At 43.4% G+C, this 22,943-nt stretch overlaps 1 protein-coding gene across 1 annotated transcript; it reads right to left on the bottom strand.

The window, feature by feature from the left end:
• Positions 1 to 434: 434 nt before the first annotated feature.
• On the bottom strand, positions 435 to 21,630 carry IL2RA (interleukin 2 receptor, alpha). Its single transcript, XM_010085758.1, has 6 exons — positions 21,570 to 21,630; positions 10,532 to 10,717; positions 10,185 to 10,307; positions 9,649 to 9,885; positions 6,706 to 6,746; positions 435 to 479 (listed from the first exon to the last, which is right to left on the bottom strand). Exons 1-6 carry the CDS (start codon positions 21,628 to 21,630, stop codon positions 435 to 437), a joined length of 693 nt encoding a protein of 230 aa, XP_010084060.1.
• Between the last annotated feature and the right edge of the window lie 1,313 nt (positions 21,631 to 22,943).

Below are 22,943 nucleotides of genomic sequence, written 5' to 3'. Positions count from 1 at the left end.
GGGATGCTTTTTTTTCCCCCACATATCGTAATGATGTCAGTGAGATGATTAATATTTTCAGATCTAAGATGCCAGGTCTCCTGCTATGAACCAATGTTTGCTTTCCAAGTATCACATTGGCTTCCGTAAAGTACTCGTAATGCAAATTTGCACTCTGTTTCTGACAAATAGCACAACCGCATCTCTTTCAGCAGTGATGTTACCTGAATCTAGTCTCTTTTTGAGTAACCTGCTGACATCTTCTTAGTTCAGTAAATGAAGACTTGTTTTAACAAATTGCTACAAGCATAAATGGTAAAGAGTAAATTACTCTTGAAGCTTTGAGATCTTACTCTGAAAGTTCAGAGCACTGCACAGAGACTGAAACTGTTTCACAAAGTCACCTCAGTGCCACCATTTCCAACCCATAAAATAAAGATAGAATTATTGTCATTTTACTGTGCACTGTGAGTTAAGGCTAAGAAGAAGAGCATAGAAACCTTCAGTTTTGTTATTTTCATCCTACTCTGCCCTAAATCAGAACTTTACCAAGGACTGGGGGAGTTTCAGCAGCACAAAAACACTAAAAATTGATGGAGAGAGAAACCTTTGGTTTTGAGCAGAGCGAGCTGGAAAACAGGGCTACTCGTGCACAGGAAATTTTGTCATTTCAAAATGTGGTTTCAGTCTGAATCAGAACAAAACCCCAAGAGTTTCCAAATTCCCCTTGAAATGGAAATTCTGAGAATTTCAGTCTGGAAACGCTGAAGCAGGGTGTTTCTGATACCCACCTCCTGCCCCAGACCTGCGGAGCAAAATGAACTTTCTCATCGCCTTGCAGCAGCGCCACCACCAGCTCCCCTGAGGAGGTGGGAGATTTCCTGGGGACACCCACGGTGACATCTCCCCGGGAGCCTCTCTGAGCATCACCGGGCTCTGAGCATCGCTCTGGGAGCCCTCAGCACTGATGGGCTTCTTGGGTGTTGCACAGCTGGTTCCTGGTAGCCAGCCTGTGCGTGCAGCTGGTACATCAGGGGTTGAAGAGGAAGACAGGGGAAAGGAGGAGACTGTTGGTAGAAAACCCAATTTAATTTCTTGCAAAAAGCCCAAACTATTTAATGCAGCAGCATTGCCAGAGCCCAAGCCCTGGAGAAGCACCACTCTGCTCTGCAGCTTTAAAAAATGAAATCTAGTTAGGGAATATCTTCCCTGAATTTCTTCTGCAGAAAGACTGGAGGAGAAAATAATTAGAGAATTAGAGACCTGGAAATGACGGGTGAAGCTGGTGCTTGCTGGTGTCCTGGTGTCTTTGTTCACATGCCTTTATACTCCCCAGGTGAGCCCATATTTGCCCTGACATGCTGTTATTCCTACAGAAAAAGTAAAAATGAATCTAGAAAATGTGTAGGTAGCTGCAGTGTTAAGGTTGTTACTGAGAGGCAGATCTGTACTGTTTCACTCTCGCAGCTTTGCCTTGTATCTACTGTCTAAATTGTCTAAGACATGAGACATTTTTGACCTGTGTGTAAGCTCCCAACCTATTACTGTTTTTTATTTGTCATTGCAACCAAAAAGCATGCTTAAATTTAAATTTAAGAATTTATTTAGTGTTAGGGTGGCAGGAAATGTTTTTATCATGTTTCTTCAGTGATGCATTTACAGAGGTGAGTGGCAGATTCTGCCAGATGACTTCTGGGTCTGGGATCCAGATTGGGACATCTTGTGGGAGGTATTTACACATCAGGGTAATTCTGCAGGCTGGGTACAAATCGTGGTGCTTGGGTTCTGGCTATCACTGCAGAGGAGGACAGGCCTCCCATGGGTCCTGTGTCATAGCTTCCAGCCCTATGTAGATGTCTCTGACACCCCTGGGTGTCTCAGATCATGGCAGATCTTCAGGCAACCAGATCAGTCTGTAGGTGTTTCCATGTGAGCTTCTATCTGATCTCCCAGTAGAGTCAATGGAGATCCAGTTGATGCTGTCCATGGGGTCTGGACAACTGCTCAACTTGGGTGGACCCCTGCACTGGAGAGCTGGGTCTCCCCAGACTCTGCTTATGGCCACAGCAATGGGACCAGCTTACATGGAGACACCTATATGAAGACACATTTCAATGTGCAGGCTGACTCGTATGCCACAGACTTCTGGAAAAACATGTTTTCTCACAATTAAGTACCTGGCCATGGTATAGGGGTATGTGTATTTCCACTCCTTGGGGAGGGTTAGGGTTAAGGGAGCTCCACTTCCCTTAGACTGTACAAATCTATTAATTGCTTCCCTTATTTATTTTGGAGACATTGTTGCCAGAGATCCTTTTGCCCAAATATTTTTAGTCTTCTCCTGCATTTCAAAGGTTAGGTGTGATAGTACACATGTGATGTGTAGATGTCTAGAATAAACCTTCCTGTGACAGGTTGCTGAGTTTGTCACACTTTTGTTAAAATGAGAGAGTAACAGACAATAAATACTGTATTTTTCAAAGTCGAGATTGATAGCAAGTACAAGCTGCCTTTAGAACATCCAGAACAATTTATTGTTATAGTTTATTAGTTGTTTCATGCTGAGAAAATCAAAGTCTACAAAACAGAAACATCAACCACCACATCTCATGTGAAAAAAGCGAGAGCAGCCATGGAGAAAGAACAACAGTGACAGTGTCCCTTTGGCCACAGCCTCTTCCAGTGGTGGTGTTTGGCTCCCAGGACGGGTCCTACTCATTTCCATGTGCTCTCTGCATGTTGTGTTGAAGGATCAAGCCTCAGATACAAATATTTCCCCAGAGGGCCAACAAGCCCGACCGAGAGGTAAAGTACAGCTCAACTGAGAGTTATAGCTTCCCAATAAAGTACATATACTGCTCCCGTGCTGGGTTCAGACTCTCTATGTAGGCATTAATAGCTAGGAAAATTAAATCCCATAATAGCTGTCCAGTCTGAAACCCACTATTGCTTACAGGTCCCTTACCAGCAGTGTGTCTCCCTTAATTTCCAAGAAACAAAGATAAAATGTGGAGAAAGAACCCCTAAGCCAAGCTGGCTAGGGAAAGGAGGAAAAACCACTGGAGCAGTGGGAAATGTATGATTCTGCTCTTGTTATCTGCATAAAAATGCGCATGTTAGAAGCAGACGAAATATTAACCTTCTCCAGTGAAATGCCCTGAGCAGGACGAGCCATGCCAGCCTTTCTGCAGTGCTTAACAGAGGTATGTTAGCAATAAAAATGTGCACCAAATGAAGCAGAAGAGCGTAGTACCACTGCTTGCTGCCTTCAGAGTAGCTGACGTGTGAAAACCTATCATCTATTGCATAAATACAGATTGGTGTTTGCTCCCATACAAAATAACGGCATGTTACAGACCATTACACATCCATCTTTATAAAGATCCATACTACAAATAAGTCCTATTCCAACAGGAATAAAAGAGCCATGGAACATATAAATATCAAGGCTATGGAGTGAGAATAACTCAACAGCAATACAAACCAGTAAATCAATGACACACACACTCTATCACAAAACAGAAAACTACACTAAGATCTCATGCCCTCTGAATTATAAGGAAGGGATTCATCCCATTTTGCTTTTGACATGTAAGCGTCTATAGATTATCTGGGCAATCTGGACATCACTTAGAGTCAATGCAGAGAAACAGGTGCCTTTTCACCATGAGTCATTTGGCTTTATAAGAGTCAATGCAGAGAAACAGGTGCCTTTTGACCATGAGTCATTTGGCTTTTTTTATATATATATATGTGGCATAAATAAATAAAATATGCACATATACACACATTTATATAGGCAATAGGGTGAGAGGGACTTGTTCCTTCCCATTGTCAAACATAGATGCTTGCATTTTGTCACATGAACCCCATCCTACCAGGCTGAATGCGGCTAAAAAGTGGCGGAAGACTATTCAAACTTCACAAATTCCCAATAATATAAGTACATGTCAAGTATTGCATATGCTTGAGTCTGTCCTCAAATGGCTTTGTGCTAGGTTCTTTGGTGCTCTGCAGCTACGAAAGGAGCTGTTAAATTAATTAACTGCCACAATCTGCAGCATCCTCCTCTGAGCTGGAGGAATAATGTAGTAACTTGTGGAAGGGGCTAGTCCAAAATAATTGGGAAGAGGAGGGTGTTGATGAATGCATGTGTATGCTGAACCACGAGGGAGTCCAGTAAGAATTTGAGCTCATGTGCAGAGGGTAAATGGGTTTAATTTCTTTTTCCAAGAGCAGTGTGAGGAGGAGGAAAGTATGACTGCATCTGAACTGTCTGGGTAGGGAAGGGACAAGGGGGACATCAGGTGTCCAGCATCTCTCTTTGTGGGAAAGGTGGTGTGTGGGTTGCAATGATGGTCCATCTGTAAGCCTGGTCGCTTAGGAGAGGCTGCAGTTATATTAGCAATACATCTGCTATATAGTAGTAGGAGGAGAAGTGTTCCTGGAAAGCAGTTTCAGGCAGGGCTCTTTCCCCATCTGTCAATGATGGGGTGCACTTCTTACACCCGTACTCTGTAGGTGGAAAGTCATTCTGTCCCCATAAGAATTAAACCATAATATTTTCTGCCTCCTTCACACGTTGGATTTGAGTGTCCAGGCTTTCTCCTCATTTACCACCACTGGTCTTGGAGTTGCTGGTACAATGTGGTTTCTTCTGTGTTAAGGCATCGATTTCATGAGTTTAGATCTGAACATCGCAATTCCGTGAGAAGTCTTCCCTACAGCAGGAAAAAGACTTCACTACAGCTGGGAAGAGGCAGATTTTGTATAGCTTCTTCCATATTTACTATGAGAAACCACAGTACTTTTTGCAAAAGACACCACTCAGGATCTCAGTTACTATTTCATCTGGTATTTCATCACTTGTTCCACCACAGGGCCAGTGAAATGTAGATCACTCTTGATAATTCTTCCCCTATCATATTCTCAGAAATCCCACAATGGCCCAGGCAATCTGCACCACGGTTGACCATCTTCACTAAAACTAATTTTAAAGTGTTACCTATGCTTTCCATGGCCTCATCCTAACTGCTGGTGTGGTTTCACAAGGTCCTCCTCTCCTCCTTGTCGAGAAAAATCCCCATTGAGCAGAGAAGCAGAGCCCATCAGTAATTAGTAAGGAACATGAAGAGAATTGGGGATGAGGATTAGCTACAAGAGAAGAGAAAAGGAGAACTCCCAAATGTCAAATAGGGACATCTCGAATTAACTAGGCTGGGGAGCTTGTGAGCAGGAACAGCGTTTGTGCATGTCAGTGTAGTAATAGAAACAGCGAGGTGGTCAGACTAAAATAAGTCTGAACTACAAAGTTATCGTGACATGACTGAAAAATCAGGGGAACGAAGGAAGAAGAATTACGTGGTCACGGTGGCAGATGCTCCACCAGACTTCCCACAGGTTAGCCAGAGAGAAAAAAAACTGATTGCGCAATCTATCTGAAACCAACATATTTGCATAATCAACCTTAATTTCCCCAGGGGATTCATTTTCCACCTGTTATTTGAACCGCCATTCTCAGTTCCACAATGGCTGGGACAAAGCGTGCTTTCTGATTTCAAAAGCTCTGATTCCTCTTTTTCTTGCACTAGTATTTAATAGCTGAATCAGAAAACTCAAAATCCAGGGTCATTCATTTAAAACCAAAGAAGCTATTCAGAAGTCAAAGTAGTGCAATAGTGAGATGGCTGATCGGGTTGACAGCTCTTCCATTTTTTTAGATTTCACATTTTCCTGGTTCTTTCCCACTTACCGTATTCTCTGCTTGGTGAGTCACAAATTTCAGGAATGATAAGCAGAACAAAAAAGAGAGCTGTTAAAACAGAAAATCATCACAGTTAGCACCTGGTTTTATCTGTAATTATTGCAATTACTCCAGCTAGGAAAAACAGGCAAGGTCTGGTAGAGGGGCTCATCTTGCCCCTATGCCCAGGGGCAAGAGTTCTTCAATATTGCCCCATTGCTTTGCTCCTTGGGGCAAACAGGACCCAGTCAGAGAGGACCTGGACAGTTAGAGAGCAACCATGGCCACCGATGCTGAAGTCTCTGGCATAGTTCACAATACTCATCCTTCCCTTTATTTGTCTCACTCCATTATTCCTCCTTATTATAATGTGCGGTACAGTTTTCAGCAGACTCCAGTTGGAATCAAAAGCCCTTGTACAGTCTTGAGCATATGCACAGTAAAAGACAATTTCCATTTTAGCAGCTACTAGCTGAATGGAAGATGGGGAAGGGGGCGAAGAAAACCTCTTCAGACTCATCTAAATGCATCAGTTTAGCCGTGAGAAAATATCTTATTTGCCCATCCTTTTTTTTTTGCTCTTTTGAAAATGTGAAAAAAACACATCATTTAAATATTTACATTTTTTTCTGCTTTTTCCAGTTGAAGTAATTCACTGAATTCACAGAAGGCCTCAAAGAAAGAATCTAAAAACCTCTTCATTTAAAAACTAGACTTTTGGTTGATCTATTTTCTTTTACATCCCTTATGAGTCTTTGAAAAACTCTCTATAAAAAGCTTAAGTGCCAAAACAGTCTCTATTTACACTTTCTTTACGGACTTATCACCCAACACATGGACATAGATGTGTCTTGCAGTCTGTTTACTACCTCTTACAACAGAGATGGATCTCTTTGGTAGAACAGTCAATTGAAATGCAAAGTAACTGTTCTGTGGGATGGGGTGAAGTCTGAGTCTGATTAACAAAGTGGCATACCTGTCACTGGCAGTATCACAGACGAGGAAAAGGATTGATGAGTTGAACCTACAAAGAGAGAGAAATTCTTGATGTTTGTATGGATTTGCTCTTCTGGCAATGAGCATCAAAGCAGCGATGAGGATAGAGTCAGGCTAGGTCTGACAGCTCTCCCTCTGCACAGCAGAGTTAATTATTGCCAAGTTTGTTTCTTGGCCATCGATAGATGTCTCCAGCCTGGATATCAACATAGGTGTTGATCTGATATCTGTTCATGGTGGGCATGAAGTGAACTATCCTCCAGGCAATGGGATCCAGCTAAGGTTTTCATTTCATATAAGACTGGGAAGGATGACTTTCAATGTGCCAAGCTAGGGTTTGGAAACATGGCTTCAAAGGTGACCTCTTTTTCCCCAGAAATGTAACCCAAAACTTCCCTGGTGCAAGAAATACACTGATTTTCTCCCTTATCCTCAAATGGAAGCCCTGAACTTGAGCCAGTATGAGATACAGGCAGGTTTTTAACAAGAGGTCCTGTAAGAGTGATCTCTTGATAAATCTCTTTGTGCTGAATGCTGGGGCGAGAACTGAGAAAGGAGAGGATATTCCTTAGCCAGCCCCATTAAAGACATCACATCATAGCAAAGAGAAAGGCAACACTTTGGGGGAATAAATATTTGGTGCGCTAATTGCAAAGACCCAACCTAGCCCATGTTTGAACGTACTTTTGGAGGAAACCGAAATTATTGTTCTGTTGAATTAAAGGCCAAGATGGCCTGTTTCATCATCCAGTCATGTTATTCATAAACCTCATTTTAAAATTTCAAATATTTGTAATCTCTGACTATTCAATAGGTTGTATCATTTTCTAGGACTGGCATGTTGGTGGATTATTTCCATCATAGCAAGAAGATCCTTCATCCTGATAGTACCAAGTGAAATTATCAATGAAAAAAAAAAAAAAAATACTGTCCTGAAGGAGGAGGAGAGACCAAACAACAAATTGTGACTGCTGTACCTGGAACACTCTGCACCGGGCACCACAGGGAAACAGATGGTTCTATGAAGAAGGGGAGAAAGTCCTGGGTTAATGCTGAAATAGTGTGTCCAGTGAGTAAAGTGATTCATTTTCACAGTCAGAGCAGCAATGAGAAGCAACAATGGCAAAGTGTCACCCGAGAGGTCACTCTGCAGGCAAAAGGACTTGCCCAAACCAACCTGCCCAAACCATCCTGCTCTACCCCATGGCCTGGTATGGTTCACGAGGGCTGGCACTCATCTTGTCTATCGTTACATAGATGTGGCCTCTGAGACAGTCGTCTGGGCTGTGCTATAGTTACTGGGGAGAAACAAGCCTTTAAAGGGTGCAACTCATCTCACACTCCAATAGACTTCTGAAATCGGGCAGCTAACACAGCTCTGCCAACACCTTTTCCCCTCTGTTGGTTACAAAGGCAGTCCAACTCTGACCTGGGCATCTGTGCAGTAGACATCAACAGTTCTGCAAGATGAATTTCCCCTTAAAGGCCCACTTACTGGTGAAAACCAGTTTTTTCCACTTCTACTCTTCTGTTGTTAGAAGTCCTCTTGTGTTGACCTTGCATTGGCCCCTGCCTCTGTAAAATTCATCCCATGGCACTCCCCTACCTCAGAGGAGGTGGGGAAGATAATGAAAGTCTGAGGACTGTGAAGGTGGGTCCTTCCACCTGCAATAGCTCTGCCTGCCACGCAGAGAGGGACCAAGACCCTCAGTGCTATCACAGATGCTTGGGAAAGGGGCTCTGTTTTCTCTCTACGTGTTGAACTCATTCATTGTAGAGTTAGGAGAGATCATAGGATCATAGATCATAGAATAGTTTGAGTTGGAAGGGACCATGGAGGTCACCTAGTCCAAACCCTTTGCAGTGAGCAGGGACACCTTCCACTAGATCAGGTTGCCCAGAGCCCCATTCAACCTGACCTTGAATGGATCAGAAAAGGCAGGTAATTTCAGTGGGGTAGAGGCCATGAAGGTCTTTTCTTTGTGTGTGTGTTATCTAAGGGCATAAAAGCAAGAAGCAGAGGTTCTGCAGCCTCACTTGAGAGCCCTGCTGGCTCCCTGAACAGTCAAACACAAGCTGCCAGACTGCAGTGGTGTGTGCTCTGCTGAATATGGGTCCCTAAGGACTACAGTGCAGTACTGGTGGGCTTTTTGCTGTCTCTTTGTTCAAAACAGCATCCTAGCTGTTAAAGTAAGAATGGAGCCACAAATTTTTAGCTACGAACTAGAAAAACTCTGGATCCTGAAACCCTGAGAAATCATGAGGGATGCAATCATGAGGGATGACCTATAGCTGCCAGGAGGAAGGAAAAAAGAGAAAGTCTTATTCTACTATTTTCTTCCCAGTATAGGACACTCTTTATCAGGGAGTGTAGTGATAGGACAAGGGGTAATGGGTATAAGCTGAAAGAGGGTAGATTTAGACTAGACATTAGGAAGAAATTTTTCACTGTGAGGGTGGTGAGGCAGTGGCCCAGGGTGCCCAGAGAAGCTGTGGATGCCCCATCCCTGGAGGGGTTCAAGGCCAGGCTGGATGAGGCTTTGAGCAACCGGGGCTAGTGGGAGGTGTCCCTGCCCATGGCAGGGGGTTGGAACTTGATGATCTTTAAGGTCCCTTCCAACCCAAACCATTCTGTGATTCTATGATTCTATGACAGTGTGGCTCTATGTGCTCACAAATTCCTGCAATTTTGCAGTTAGTATGAAAGAACACCCAAGACAAAGTAGGATGCAGCTGTGTCCTCCCTAGAGATGTCATCTCCATCAGTCAGAGATGACATCTCCATCAGTGTCAGAGCCCTGAAGTCACTGATCTCTCCATCCCAAACCCCAAGCAGGTTATTCCCTAGGATTGATGTGCTGAGCTGGGGGGGTCTGCACCCTGCATGGACAGATCATGACACCGATGTGATGCCAAAGCACCCATCTTACCTGGGCCAATAGTCTGTGGCAGCCACTTGTCATTAGAGCTGCTGTCGTTGGTGCACTGCATGTCAAGGGGGGTCCAAATGATTTCTCCATCCACCTTCTTGCACCTGCGGGTGCCAGAGGTGGGGAGTCGCTTATCGTAACCGCTCTGGCATTGTAAATACAATACTTGTCCCACGTAATACTGATCAGGCAGGCTTAAGGAGGCATGTGGAATAGTCTTGGGAGGACCACAAAAATCTGTGGGATCACAAGGCAGCACACGGTTAAAGCAGACAGATTTTACCTGCTGCTTTCTTTCTTGAAACAACATGATTTGTATTCTTACAAAATATAGACAAGCAAGATACACCAAGTGCTCCTAACTCTTTGTTAGGATAATAAAATACTCATTCACTTACACCATATCGCTTGTTCAGCCAAGATATTACAGCAATTGTTTCTTTGTCTCAAAATAATTAAAAATTCCATCATTCTTACACTCCTCCCATGAAAATTGGTGGGAGAAGTGTTAGAGCAACAAATGGGCTCTTGCTTACCTTTCTGATTAAACTCTGAAAGGTTTTGTCGCTTCTGGGGTGCAGGGCTCTGTGTTTTTCTTTCTGGCGTCTGTGCAAAATCTAACTCCATCGTGGGAGCCGTTGACAACAAAATTTTCTCATCTGTGGGAGAAGGTATATTGGCTGAATTACAACAGGATGAATAGCAGGGCAAAGCCAGAGCATCCAAACTTTTAGAGGCAGGACAGAATTGTTGCAAATTCTAATTTGCAAAGATAAGAAGCACAAAGGATCATTTGTTAGAGCAATGCCCAGAGGCATGCTATACTGACTAATTCATTGGAAAAACACCTTTACAAGTGTAGAAAAGAACAATAATCACTTACCAATGCATTCGAACTCCTTGTAGACCCAAGAAGCAACCTGCTGTATACTCCGACACTGAATTCCCAAATACTGGCCGCTTCTCCTCCTGTAGCCACTGTCACATTCATAATAGAGCCTGGTCCCCAGTGGATACGCTTCAGCAGTAACATCAGCAAATTTGGTCCTTGGAAGCGGTGGGCATTCTTCTGCCAACAGAAAGCCTGAGAATCAGGACAGCCTGTGCGTCTACCTTATTCATCAAGGATTTCCCACATGTTTTTCTCTTATTAATACCAGATCATGCCCAGAGCTCAGTGAAATAAGCCTAATTCTGCTCCCAGCCACAGGGCTAAAATCACAGCTGAGGGATGAAAGTGGATGTCACAAAGAGAACATGAGGGTCACAAAGCTTTGTTTATTTGATTGTCTCTAAGCCAAGGAGAGGCTCTGAACATTTGGCAAAACTATTAGTTATTTTAAGTGAACCTTTTTTATTTTAGTTTTAGAACAATCCAGCCTTCCAAAGACTTCTTCACATCGGAGTTAATTGTTGCCTATCTTTATAAGTACAGATTTGTTCAGGATGCAGGAAAATACCTTGGGAGAGTCTCCACCAAGTGATGTGAAGCCTGTATTTGTCTACACAATTTTATTTAGGAGGGGCTGATTCGACTCCCTTGTATTTCTTCTCGAGGAGAAAGGATGCTGGAGCAAGGATGCTCTGCAGCAGCTGGGAGCGGTGATGGGAGGCACCAGGTCTATCTGCCTGCTCCTGCCTGCGCTGCCTGAAGCCGGCAGTTGAGCCCTTTCTTTCTGCACCTAGCAGATGGGCAACGTGAAATGCTACCGGCATTTTCTTAATGAAGCTGTACACGATCATATCATAGAGCTGCTGCCTGCACCAGTCAGGCGTCATAAGCAAAACTAAGTCATTAAAAGTTGCAATCATCTATAAACAAACATTGCAAAGGGGAGTAGACTCTCAGTTCTGTCTGAGCACACCAAAGAACAACTTAGTGCGTAATCAGTTGGCAAACCTAAATATAACTTCTCCCAAAACAAGGACGTGAACTGTTGTGTCATCAGCAAATCACGTCTAAACACACTTCTCAATCACTCAGAATTAGTTTAGATAATTTCAGTGCACTTGAAAAGCCCGCTGAAGCTGACCTGGAGACCCAGAAGTTGATAAAGGCACTACTTAATGATTATTTAAGGTCTAAAGGCTGAAAATTTCAAAGAGAAAACAGGGTGGTTGCATCAGGGCTCGCACTCAGGATCTTTGGGTGCAGGATCTGTGTCCCTTCATGCTTATGCATAATAGTGACAGCTGTTACAAGTAACATTTCTTAGCCACCATGTCTTCACATTTTCTGCATCCCTAATTAATGCAGCCTGAGCAACAAGCAAGAATGAATGCAAAAGGGCCTTGAATTCCTGATAGTTGTTCATTACTTGGCATCTGCCCTTGACTCCCAAAGTGCCTTCTCCTTGAAACAAAGCCATTCCTCGCTGAAAGCAACCCAGCTGGCATCTCCCAGCCCCAGTCCTTCAAAACCCTTTTCTTTCAGGGCACTCATTGTTTTCTTGCTTTCATATTTTCTGCCCTTTTTACTTTTCATTATCTTGCCACTTAATAAAAGTCACAAAGTTTGAGGAAGGCAACAATGAAAAGCATTGTGAATGGCTTAACAGCTGAGCTGCGTAAAGGATATTTTAATCCCCTTGTATCTTTGTGCTGTCAAAGGATTCAGCTTGTAAACTACATCAGACTGTGGCTTCGAGAGAAGTGACTGTACCCGAAATAGTTAACCACATGTTTTACCACAGACCGTCAGGGTGATCAAAATTAAAGAGTTATCAGATTAGCAGCAAGTTGAGATCACATACTCTCACTTTCCCTGAAAGCTAAAAGCATGTTTCCCTCAAGACTTCAAAAGCCTCTTTGAAGCAGGCTGCAGATCGGAGTCTCAGCACAAGGCACTCAAACCTACAACTCTTTAGTCTCTTCTTAAGAAAACCCACAGCATTCAGCCTACTCATCATAAAGGGCAACTGTTGTTTTAATCAATGAACAATGAAGTTCTTCTGAATCGCATATGGCAGATAAGGACTGTCCAGAAATGGGGGACACAGGTGACAGCGAGCAACACCCATCAGTCTGGTGCTCTTGGATCAACTTATCCAGGTTGCAGCTGGATCCCATGCAACACTCCTAGGATCCAGCCTTTTCATTTCATCCACATCACTCAAATTATTTTCTTCTCACATCTAAGTCAATGCAGTATCTACTTCTTTGGCCTTTACAACCACATTCTTGTCTCTGATCCAGAAAGCATTTGGAAAGATGAATTTCCCAGGTCTCATTGTGACCTTGCATTTGCTTCCCTCTGTTGACTTCTAACTGCTTCACTGACATGTCAAATATTTTTCTCCCATTTTCAAGAACTTTCCCCTTGTCAGCCATCATATCCTTTCTAAACATTGGTTTTTCTCCCCATGCTAGACCTCCTCAACAACACGCTTGATATCAAAGTCATCAGCTTTTGGGTTTATTTTCATACCAGCCCTCACAGTAAGAGGATCCTTGCATTAATATGGACATTTCCAGTTGTCATTATTCCTCTTCACTGTCTTTATCTTATATAGCTTCAGAAGTGTTTTTCTTTAAGTGATCTTTTACCACTCTTTCAAGAACAGGTAAGTACCCAACATGCCAATCCTACTACTGTATTTTCTTGCCTTATATTTGAATCCTAAACTTCCTCTATTGGTCACCTATTCATACCATGCCTAACACAAATAGTCCTAGCTATCAGCCAGGACTCCAGGCAATGTGCTAGCAGATGTGATAGCAACTCATGATAATGACTACACATTCAGTCAACCTGAAAGTGGAAAGTCTATCTGAAACTTGAAGCTATAGTTTGTCCATTAAACCCAGAAGAGCTCCCAGTGCTTTGAAATTTATCAGCATCACAGATTCAAGCTAACTGCTGTATTCAAACTCCCATCCGGGAAGAATAAGTATCCTCCAAAGCTGCAGAGGCCATAGGTGGTGGTACACAGGTGTGCAGGGGTGTTTCATGGCACTGGACCTCTCAAGATAGTGTAGGAAGACTGTGCAGAGAGGATGCAGACCTGGTGAGGTCTGGATTGTATTGCCTACACAGAATGACCTCTGGAGTGAAACATCCCTAGAACTTCATTCAGTCTTTGCACCTGAGGAAATTACATGGTTTGCCCCTAAAAAATCAACATCCCTGCCATGTGGGTGATAAAAGACATGGCACTGGACCTCTCAAGATAGTGTAGGAAGACTGTGCAGAGAGGATGCAGACCTGGTGAGGTCTGGATTGTATTGCCTACACAGAATGACCTCTGGAGTGAAACATCCCTAGAACTTCATTCAGTCTTTGCACCTGAGGAAATTACATGGTTTGCCCCTAAAAAATCAACATCCCTGCCATGTGGGTGATAAAAGACCCAAGGGATTTCAGTCTTTGCACCTGAGGAAATTACATGATTTGCCCCTAAAAAATCAACATCCCTGCCGTGTGGGTGATAAAAGAGCCAAGGGATGGGAAGAAGCCAGGAAACCAGGGAATGGCAGTGTAGATTTACTCCTTGACTAGATTTCCAACTTTTTACATTTTTTAGGAGAGATTAACTTTCTTTTTTTTTTTGCTGTTTTGCACCTAGTTGGGAATTAGTCTGTCAATTCCTTTGAGTTGGTGTGATATAAAAATATGAATCTCCAATTCTCCATCCCCATGACAAGGTGCTGTGTGTCCCCATTTCATTCTCTCTCAGTGCCGATGTCCAATGTCCTCCCTTTCCTTCATTCACAAATTTCATCAGCCCTCACTTACCATTCTCATCACCTACACCCCAAAAGTGCCCAGTGAGTCCGTTTCTTTGTATTTAGAGTTACTAACATTATCTATTGACCTACACCCCAAAAGTGCCCAGTGAGTCCATTTCTTTGTATTTAGAGTTACTAAGATTATCTATTCAAATGGTTTCAATGGTTGGTCACAGAATTACTAGAACCCGTAGCTCTCCTAAGAAAGGCAGCTGGGATTATGCATTGCTCCCCATATCAGTGGATTTTTGGTGCCTACAGCAGGAAATTTTGGAACTCATTTTAAATATTATTGTATAGTGGATGGAGATATGCCCTGGGAATTAAAAGGAGGTTGTAAATTCAGATTATAGACATCCATGAAACATAAAAATTAAAAAGTAGTTATTGCATCTTTTGGTATGCAACCAAAATTAAGTTTGATAAGTTTTCTGAGACCTACAAGCCACTCCTTGGCACCTTAGCCACAAGATAGGAGGGATTCCTGCGATGCCTGCATAAGCAACAGTGCCTGGTGCCATCTCAGGTCTCTTAGAGCATCCAGGACTTCCACATAAGCTGTCAGATATCACACAGGAGTTATTGGAGGCTGAAGCCAGGCAGAATACCCTCCCATGCCCTGTCTTTTGTGAGTTCATTGTCTTTGGTTACCCTCAGCATCTAGCATCATTATTTAGGTTCAGGGGCAAGAAAACCGCCAGCTAAATCCCCATCAGTTCTTTCAGTGCTTGCGTTTCTTCCCTGACATTTCACATTCAAATACATTACTGACCCGACACAAAAATTTTCATAGCAGACACGCTGGCAGTATTAGGATTTATGAAGCTCTTCTGCCTATTTTTCTTCCCTTAGGTTGCCCAGAGAAGCTGTGGATGCCCCATCCCTGGAGGGGTTCAAGGCCAGGCTGGATGAGGCTTTGAGCAACCTGGGCTGGTGGGAGGTGTCCCTGCCCATGGCAGGGGGTTGGAAGTCAATGGTCTCTAAGGTCCCTTCCAACCCAAACCATTCTGTGATTCTATGATTCTATGATTCTATGATGATTCTGTGTCTGAGTTGGCAGAGCACTGTTAGACAAGGTATAAGAACAACACCTTTTGTCCAGAAGAAGTGAACGGGGAAAATTTCTAACAAGTATTTTTAGTATTAGATAAACACAGACGGTGAGTCATGTCACAATAACCTAAACTCAGAATTTCCTCTGTCATGTGGCTGTGTGTCACCAGCACTGACATTATTCTGATGTCAAGTTAAAACAGCAAGGTGCAAAAATAGGACAATTTTCCCCTAAATACAAAGGCAGTAAGAAGGGATTGGTAGGAAACTGGCTGTTCTGAAGATGTGGGTAAAAGCAGTGGAAGAAACCAGGCACTTCACCAACACCTGCCCGGTTGAGAGATGAAGAGAGCTTCTCCCCAGAGACACCAAGAAATCAAACCATGCCAAAATGAAGACATTTCTCCAGATGTGCCTGAAAAGCTAATTCAGCCCTGGGGGTTCGTATGCTCTCTGAAACTCTCTAGATAGAGCGTGTCTCTTGATGATGAAACTGATATGAGTGAAGAGAAGGAATTGATACCAGCAACTGGACTGGAATGGTAATGAACTTTTTCTAACTTCAAAACTTATTCCCAAAGGGTCCGTTAATAAGCTGGATACAGCTCTGCCTACTTCTTTCCCCTCTGATTAACGTAATTTATTGTCTATGTGGATTTGTAAGCTGGCAATAGATCCTATCTCTGGGGCAGGGTTGCAGACCTGAAGTTTATGGTGATTTGCCTGTGAGATTTTTGGTTAGCTATACTGCAGATTACACAGAGATTATCTTCCGAAGTCATCTGAGCAGTAATGAGTCTGCAATTTAAGTGACAGAAATACAATGCAGATGAAATAACCAGGCACAAGTTTTAATGCAAACAGCAATGGAGGAGAGATCACGGGGGCAGGAGATGGGTTTTAATATTCCTGGCAGTGGAGAACAGACATGTCCTAGTCTAAGGACTAGGCAGCTCAGTGTCTGCTGAGTCTGCTGGGCTAGAAGATGACTCTATTGGAAAGACAGAGTAAAATAAACTGGAATATGAACTGACAGGAGCTGTCCATTAACTCTTTGTAGGACCATAGAAAATTAGGTTTGGGAGAGATGCACTTCTCTTAACCCTTGGCTTAATCATGCTGACCAGCTCTTTGCCATTGACCTAGGCAGTGGAATCTAATGCAAAAAAAAAAAAAAATTAAAAAAAGTAAATCCATATACAGCAAGGCTAGAGTTGGTTTGACAGTGGAGTAAGTTTTCTCATGCTAAGCATAATTTAGCCTCAGGAACCTGCCATCTTAGCACCTTCTGTACAGAGTGGAGCTAGGCAGATATCTCCAGAGGACAGCAGACACCTAAGTTAAGTTCTCCCAAGTAATGCTTACAGGTGCCTCTGTCTTTTTCTTGGCTACAGTGGTGGAAGAATGCTCTTAGATGCTCATGTCAGTAGCATGGTTTAGCTAATGCACTGGCATCATTTTAAAGCTCACTTCACTGTGAGTTCCCAGCAAAGCAGCCTGCAGATGTTGTGTCTTCTGATGCTTCTTGCCTGAATATCTGTCTCCCCTCTTCCTAAACACGGTTATCCCCCTTCGCCACCAACTCACTCCTGTGTTAAGGCATGGACTGAATGCCACCCAGCTGACAAAAAGCAGATATTTTAACTCCCTGTGTAGTCACTAGAAAGACACGTACAGGAAATGACTTGTTGCACCCTTATCTGTAACCTGGCAGATGAACTGTGCCCTGGAGGGGCTACGTTCTCTCCCCGGGCTGTGAAGGGGGTCCCCACGTCCAGCTCGATGGACACAATGGTGCAGACAGCTGAAGTGTGATGAATCTCACACCTGCTCTGGCAGGGAGGCTGGGCTGGGGACTTGGACTGCAAATGTGGAATTAATTGGAAGAGGGAGCATTAGGAAAGAGGGAGAGTGTTTCCTAAGGCACGGAGAGGGAGGAAAACTAACCCAAGCACAGTGCACTACACAAGAAATGTACAAAGCAGAGAATGGGGAACATTTGTTTTTCTTATTCTGTTGTTTCTGGGTGTTTATAACCTTCTTGGTTCTGTGGTAAAGCCACAGAGCTCAGCTCTTTAAAGGCAACCACGGCACACGGTACGGTAGCAGAACACAGTGTCTGGTTTTGAGAATATCGTACGTGAAAGCCTTGTTTTGGTGTGTGGCATGTGGGTTTTGAATAGGTTTGGCTACATTTTTGCTTAAATCTGTGACTACAGTAACATCCGCCTCTTCGGTATTTTCATCTAAAGGGAAAAACACGTTAGCGAGAAAGAAAACTGTCTTTTTTAAATAGCAGCAGAAATTCAGATCCTTTTCTTTGGCTGGAAATTTCTCATCCTTGCCTTTTGTTGGGTTGGAAGGGCAGCAGAGAATATCCTCCCTGAAAGTAATTGAACTGGACGACAAGCATGTGTCCCAGTCTTGGGTAACAATGAAAAAAAGGCCTGGTGGGACTCTTTTGATTTCAAATGCAGGACTCATCTCGTCTGACTTGTGGTCTTAGCATGGTCATGGAGCTTTTGGCTGCAGCTCTCAAGAGTGGGATGGAATTTATTTGTTAGTGTTGATGATTTTTCTGCCCTTGTAATGCATAAAATATTTTTCCAAAGAAAGTGGAAAGGCTGGATATTCTTTATCTGGGGGCTAGCACTTTACAAATGGGGAACAAAAAGAAAAAGCAGTAGGTGACAGAGAGCTGCTACCCTGGCAGGGCTGAGGAACGGAAAGTCAAGTGAAGAAAGTCATGGAAGGACTTGGGAAATGTGAGTTTTGGAGAAACACTGGAGGAGACGGAGCAAAGCCCCAGTAAACCAGGTTGTTCCAAGACTCAGGACCAGGGTGAGGGGATGGAAACCATGGGTAGGAAACATCCAAAAGCTGGGCTTTGGAGGTACAATTAATGCAATAGGAAGAACAGGAGAGACAAAGCTAAACTCTGATGAAAAAAGCAGGAAGACCAGAATTGTAATACCCTGAAGGCAATAGTGAGCAAAGTCAAGGGTAGTGGCTTTCTAGCAGTAGCTAAAGTGTGGATTTTTTGTTGTGATAAAAGGGAAGGATTAAAGCATCTCTGATGAGGTGGGGGGGAAGATTTCTCCATACGAAGGCAGAAGCAGATACTGCAGGATCTCTCTAACATCTGCTTTTCCTCAGCAGGATCACAATTTTTTAACAATCCTTTTAACAATTTTTTTTTCATTGTAGCTGTATATTGAGTGTATATACACTTTGCTGCTGTAGTTGGAAGGTTTATAAAGGTATTTGCTCTCTGGTTGACCTTACAGGAAACACTTGTATGTGTTTAACAACTCTAATGTATTCTGCATTGCATTTCAAATCCATGGGAGCGAGCACTCATATGCAAGTATAATGGGAAAGAAATTCCTCTCATTTCAGTGACTGAGATCTGGTACCCATCTCGTGTGAATGAAATTCAGTTGAATGAAATTCACACTTCTTTTGTGAGTTTTAATCCTTTCCAGCTTTAACTTGCAAATCTATTCAGTGTATTCCTGGAAGATGAATAGCAAAAGGGAAAGGTGGCAGGAGCACAAACCAGCTTTTATCGTGTGTTTGACCCTCGCTACCATACTTCAAGCCTCCTCCATGCCTGCAGCTTCTAGACACTGCTGCTGTGCAGACTAAATGAGATAAATGTGATGCTCTTCACAAGGAAATCAGCGTTTCTCTTATCCTCTTTAGCACTTGGGTGTAGTTTAATTTTTACTAAATGAAATATCATCCCATGCTTTAGTTTCCCCAGATACATATCAGAGGATGTTGCTTTCTCAAAGCACTTTGAGATCTACCAGTGAAACTGTTCTGCAAAACAAAGGCTTTTTATTTTCTTTTTCCCCTGATGATTTTTATTCTTGATAGCGCATTTCCCCAGAAACCGTCTTGCAAACAATATCCATGGCAGGATTTATTTACAGAACTGAGCTTGCAGTGCTGGGATGATCTGAAAAGACTAAGGCGCAATAATCCAAGTAGCACTCTATGTATCGAGACATAGGTTGATTTTTGGCCAGTTTGACCTTTCCCTTTCCTTTGCTTATGTCTGTTCCCAGGTTTCCTTGTTGAACCCTCTAAGGAATTAAAACCAATAGGTCTTATAGCCACAATACTTCAGGTATCTATACAACAAAAACCCCTAAACTGGTAAGAGGTGGTGTATTATTTGCATAGAGGGTCTGGTCAGTAGGTCGAGAGAGGTTCTCCTCCCCCTCTACTCTGCCCTGGTGAGACCGCATCTGGAATATTGTGTCCAGTTCTGGGCCCCTCAGTTCAAGAGGGACAGGGAACTGCTGGAGAGAGTCCAGCGCAGAGCCACAAAGATGATGAAGGGAATGGAGCATCTCCCTTATGAGGAAAGGCTGAGGGAGCTGGGTCTCTTTAGCCTGGAAAAGAGGAGACTGAGGGGTGACCTAATCAATGTTTATAAATATGTAAAGGGTGAGTGTCAGGAGGATGGAGCCAGGCTCTTCTCTGTGACATCCAGTGATAGGACAAGGGGCAATGGGCTCAAGCTGGAACATAGGAGGTTCCACTTGAATATGAGAAAAAACTTCTTCACGGTGAGGGTGACAGAGCACTGGAACAGGCTGCCCAGAGAGGGTGTGGAGTCTCCTTCTCTGGAGACATTCAAAGCCCGCCTGGATGCGTTCCTGTGTGATCTGATCTAGGTGTCCTGCTCCGGCAGGGGGATTGGACTAGGTGATCTTTCGAGGTCCCTTCCAATCTCTAACATTCTGTGATTCTGTGATATATAAATATTATGTTAAACCATTGAGAGAGACATTGGAAACAAATAGAAGAAGATGAGGAAAGAAGATCTTAGTGCTACAGCGAAGAATGCAATGCTATGCATTTATTCATTCATCAGAGAATTAAATCACACCAAATTGCATAAAATGCAACTGCACCGACACCCCTCCATTTTTTCCGAAAAACAGAAACATTTCTGATAAACGAGACTCGCCAGCAAGAAATCGTACAGCCTGTCCCAGGCACAGTAATACGGAAAGCGCAGTATGGGGGACCTGACTCATCCCAGAACCGATCCTATTTACATTTCTCAGGCTGAGCGTCTCACAGCGATGCTCTCACACACGGCACTGAAACGCTTGCCATGAGCACTGGCACTTCATTAGGCAATGAAAATGCCCCTGAAGGCAAAGGTACAGCGTTTACTGTCAAAATAGTTTAACAAGAATAAAATCACCTGAGGGTTAAGTATTAGTGAAGGTACTTCCTGCGTTAGTGAGTCATGTTCTAAGCAATACAGTCTTCCCTTGAGATGCTCTGTGCCTCCTAAAATTCGCAGCCCTGCTGGAGATGATCCATCAGCAGTCACAGCACCATTGCATCTGAGAACCTGCCTTAGGTTGTATCTGCTCATACTTCTCAACCTGGACACCATCAGCAGATACAGAAAGAAATATCACATTTATGGAGCTCTGAGAATGTAAGATTTTTTTTTTTTTTTTTTTGCCTTTGAACAAAGCAGTTTAAATTCAAATACGCTAATGTATCACCAGATCATTTCTCAATGCACACACTTGTCACAATAAAGAAGCCAAATATAAGCGGTATCACAATGTATAAATGTGTAAAATCATGCTGAATGAATTAGCTGCCTCTGTTCACAGTTTATAGGCACTACTGGTTGGGAGGCGTGGCTGGAAGAATACTTGGTATCTATAGTACCCATAGCAAAGTTGGATGGCACCTTTTACCTAATAGCATTGCTATCAGTTTTACCTACGGAGGTGCCGACATTTCAATGTCTATTTTTATATTTCCTAAAGTTACATGCAAAATGGAAAAAAAAAAAAATTCAAAGAGCTACCTGAGGTACACAAGGCTTCTTTGATCTGCCCACTGTGCCAGCGGTGGGTTGGAGGATACATACATTACTCAGACAAAAACCATCCCGTAGTGCTCTGGATTGTCGGCAGTTGATGGTTTGTGGGCACAAAACCCATTTCTCTCATTTCCTTAGAATAATAAATTCCTTAGCTCTTAACATCTTTCCTTACCTGAAAGCAGTCAGGATGTTGCGAACATCCTCCAGCAACCACCACAAAAAAGCAAATCGTATCTTCCCTCCCCAAAAGGCAGAAATAATCTTTTACCTGGCTTGTTCCCCTTGACAGATCCAACCAAGAGCCACATCAAAAGGCACTTGAGCTCCATGGGACTTGTTCACATCTTTTCTCCACGACAGTGACGATGGTTTCTCAGAAGTGATGGGCTGGTGCCGACCAAGCCAAGGAGCTGTCTACTGCCCGGTTAGACTGGTGGGGAGCATCACCCTGCCTGCGCAGCAAGGACTTCGCTCTTTGGTCAGCAAATCATCGTTTCGCTGGCTGGCTTCAGAAGAATGAACAAAGGCTGCTCTCTGTACAGGTATTAGTAGCTTTTAATCCAGGAAATAAAACTTAATGCTCAGTGTGGTGGAGCGTGCCGGCGTGTGTAGGAAGTGGTTTGACACATCAGAGCTACTGGCTCCAGAGCTGTTCCACTACAGCTGAGGTCAGTACAAGGGGGCAAGATTTTAACAGGTTTGTGCAGCCACTTGACCCCAAATCTGTGGCTGGACAGGCAATTGAGAGGGACCATCGCTGTAGAATAGTTGTGCAGTGTATGACAATGGACCTCAGACACAATCTGTGGGTTCTACCTACAAAGAAAAGGTCCCATGAGGTATCGTTTTGGCTTTTTGGTGGTCTTCTGCTAATGATGCTAAAGCCATGCTCCATTTGGTTTTTTGGTGTATGTATGTTTGCAGTTTCTCTGAGTGACAGCTGAGCTTCTGAAGGATGGACAGTTTGAAGAAAAAAATCAGTGAGGATGATGCTGGCAGGTTTGGAAAGGGCTTTGCCATTGTTATTAGAGAATTAGTTGGGATAGACCTTGGAAAAACATCTAAATCATTGGTGGTAATCTGTCAGGATTATTGCATGCTGGACATGTACTTCTCCATTGTAAATCCTTAATGAATTAAGTCTTCTAACAGGTATGCTAAGAAACAGATGTGATACATTCTCAAATGCCACTACAGCTGCATCCATCAGTCATAGCCACAGACAGAGGATGCTGTATTAGTATCTCTGCTCCTCACTATCAGAGGCTCTTCTGTCCTCACACCCGTAAGGGTGATGGTCCTATGAAAGGCAGCTGACACAAGGGAGCTTCTTTTGAGTGAGACCCAAACCAGACCTTTTTGGGGTGGTGAATTGTGATGGGTTTGCTCTTGGTTGGGGGCCAACTCACACACACCCGCTCACCCAATCCCCGCCCCCCCCCAAGCATGGGGGAGAGAATTAAAGGGGTAAAGGGGAGAAAGGACTCGTGGGTTAAGAACAATTTAATAACTAAACTACAGTAATATTGAAAATAATATTATATACAAATGCACAAATGAGTGATACACAGTGATACTGCCCTCCCCACTCAATGACCAAGGCTCAGCCTGCACCCGGCTAATGATCCCGGAGCAGGGAGAG

This window comes from Pterocles gutturalis, unplaced genomic scaffold, assembly GCF_000699245.1.
Source record: "Pterocles gutturalis isolate BGI_N339 unplaced genomic scaffold, ASM69924v1 scaffold17365, whole genome shotgun sequence".
Lineage (NCBI taxonomy): Eukaryota > Metazoa > Chordata > Aves > Pterocliformes > Pteroclidae > Pterocles > Pterocles gutturalis.
This window is presented reverse-complemented; position numbering and strand designations above follow the sequence as displayed.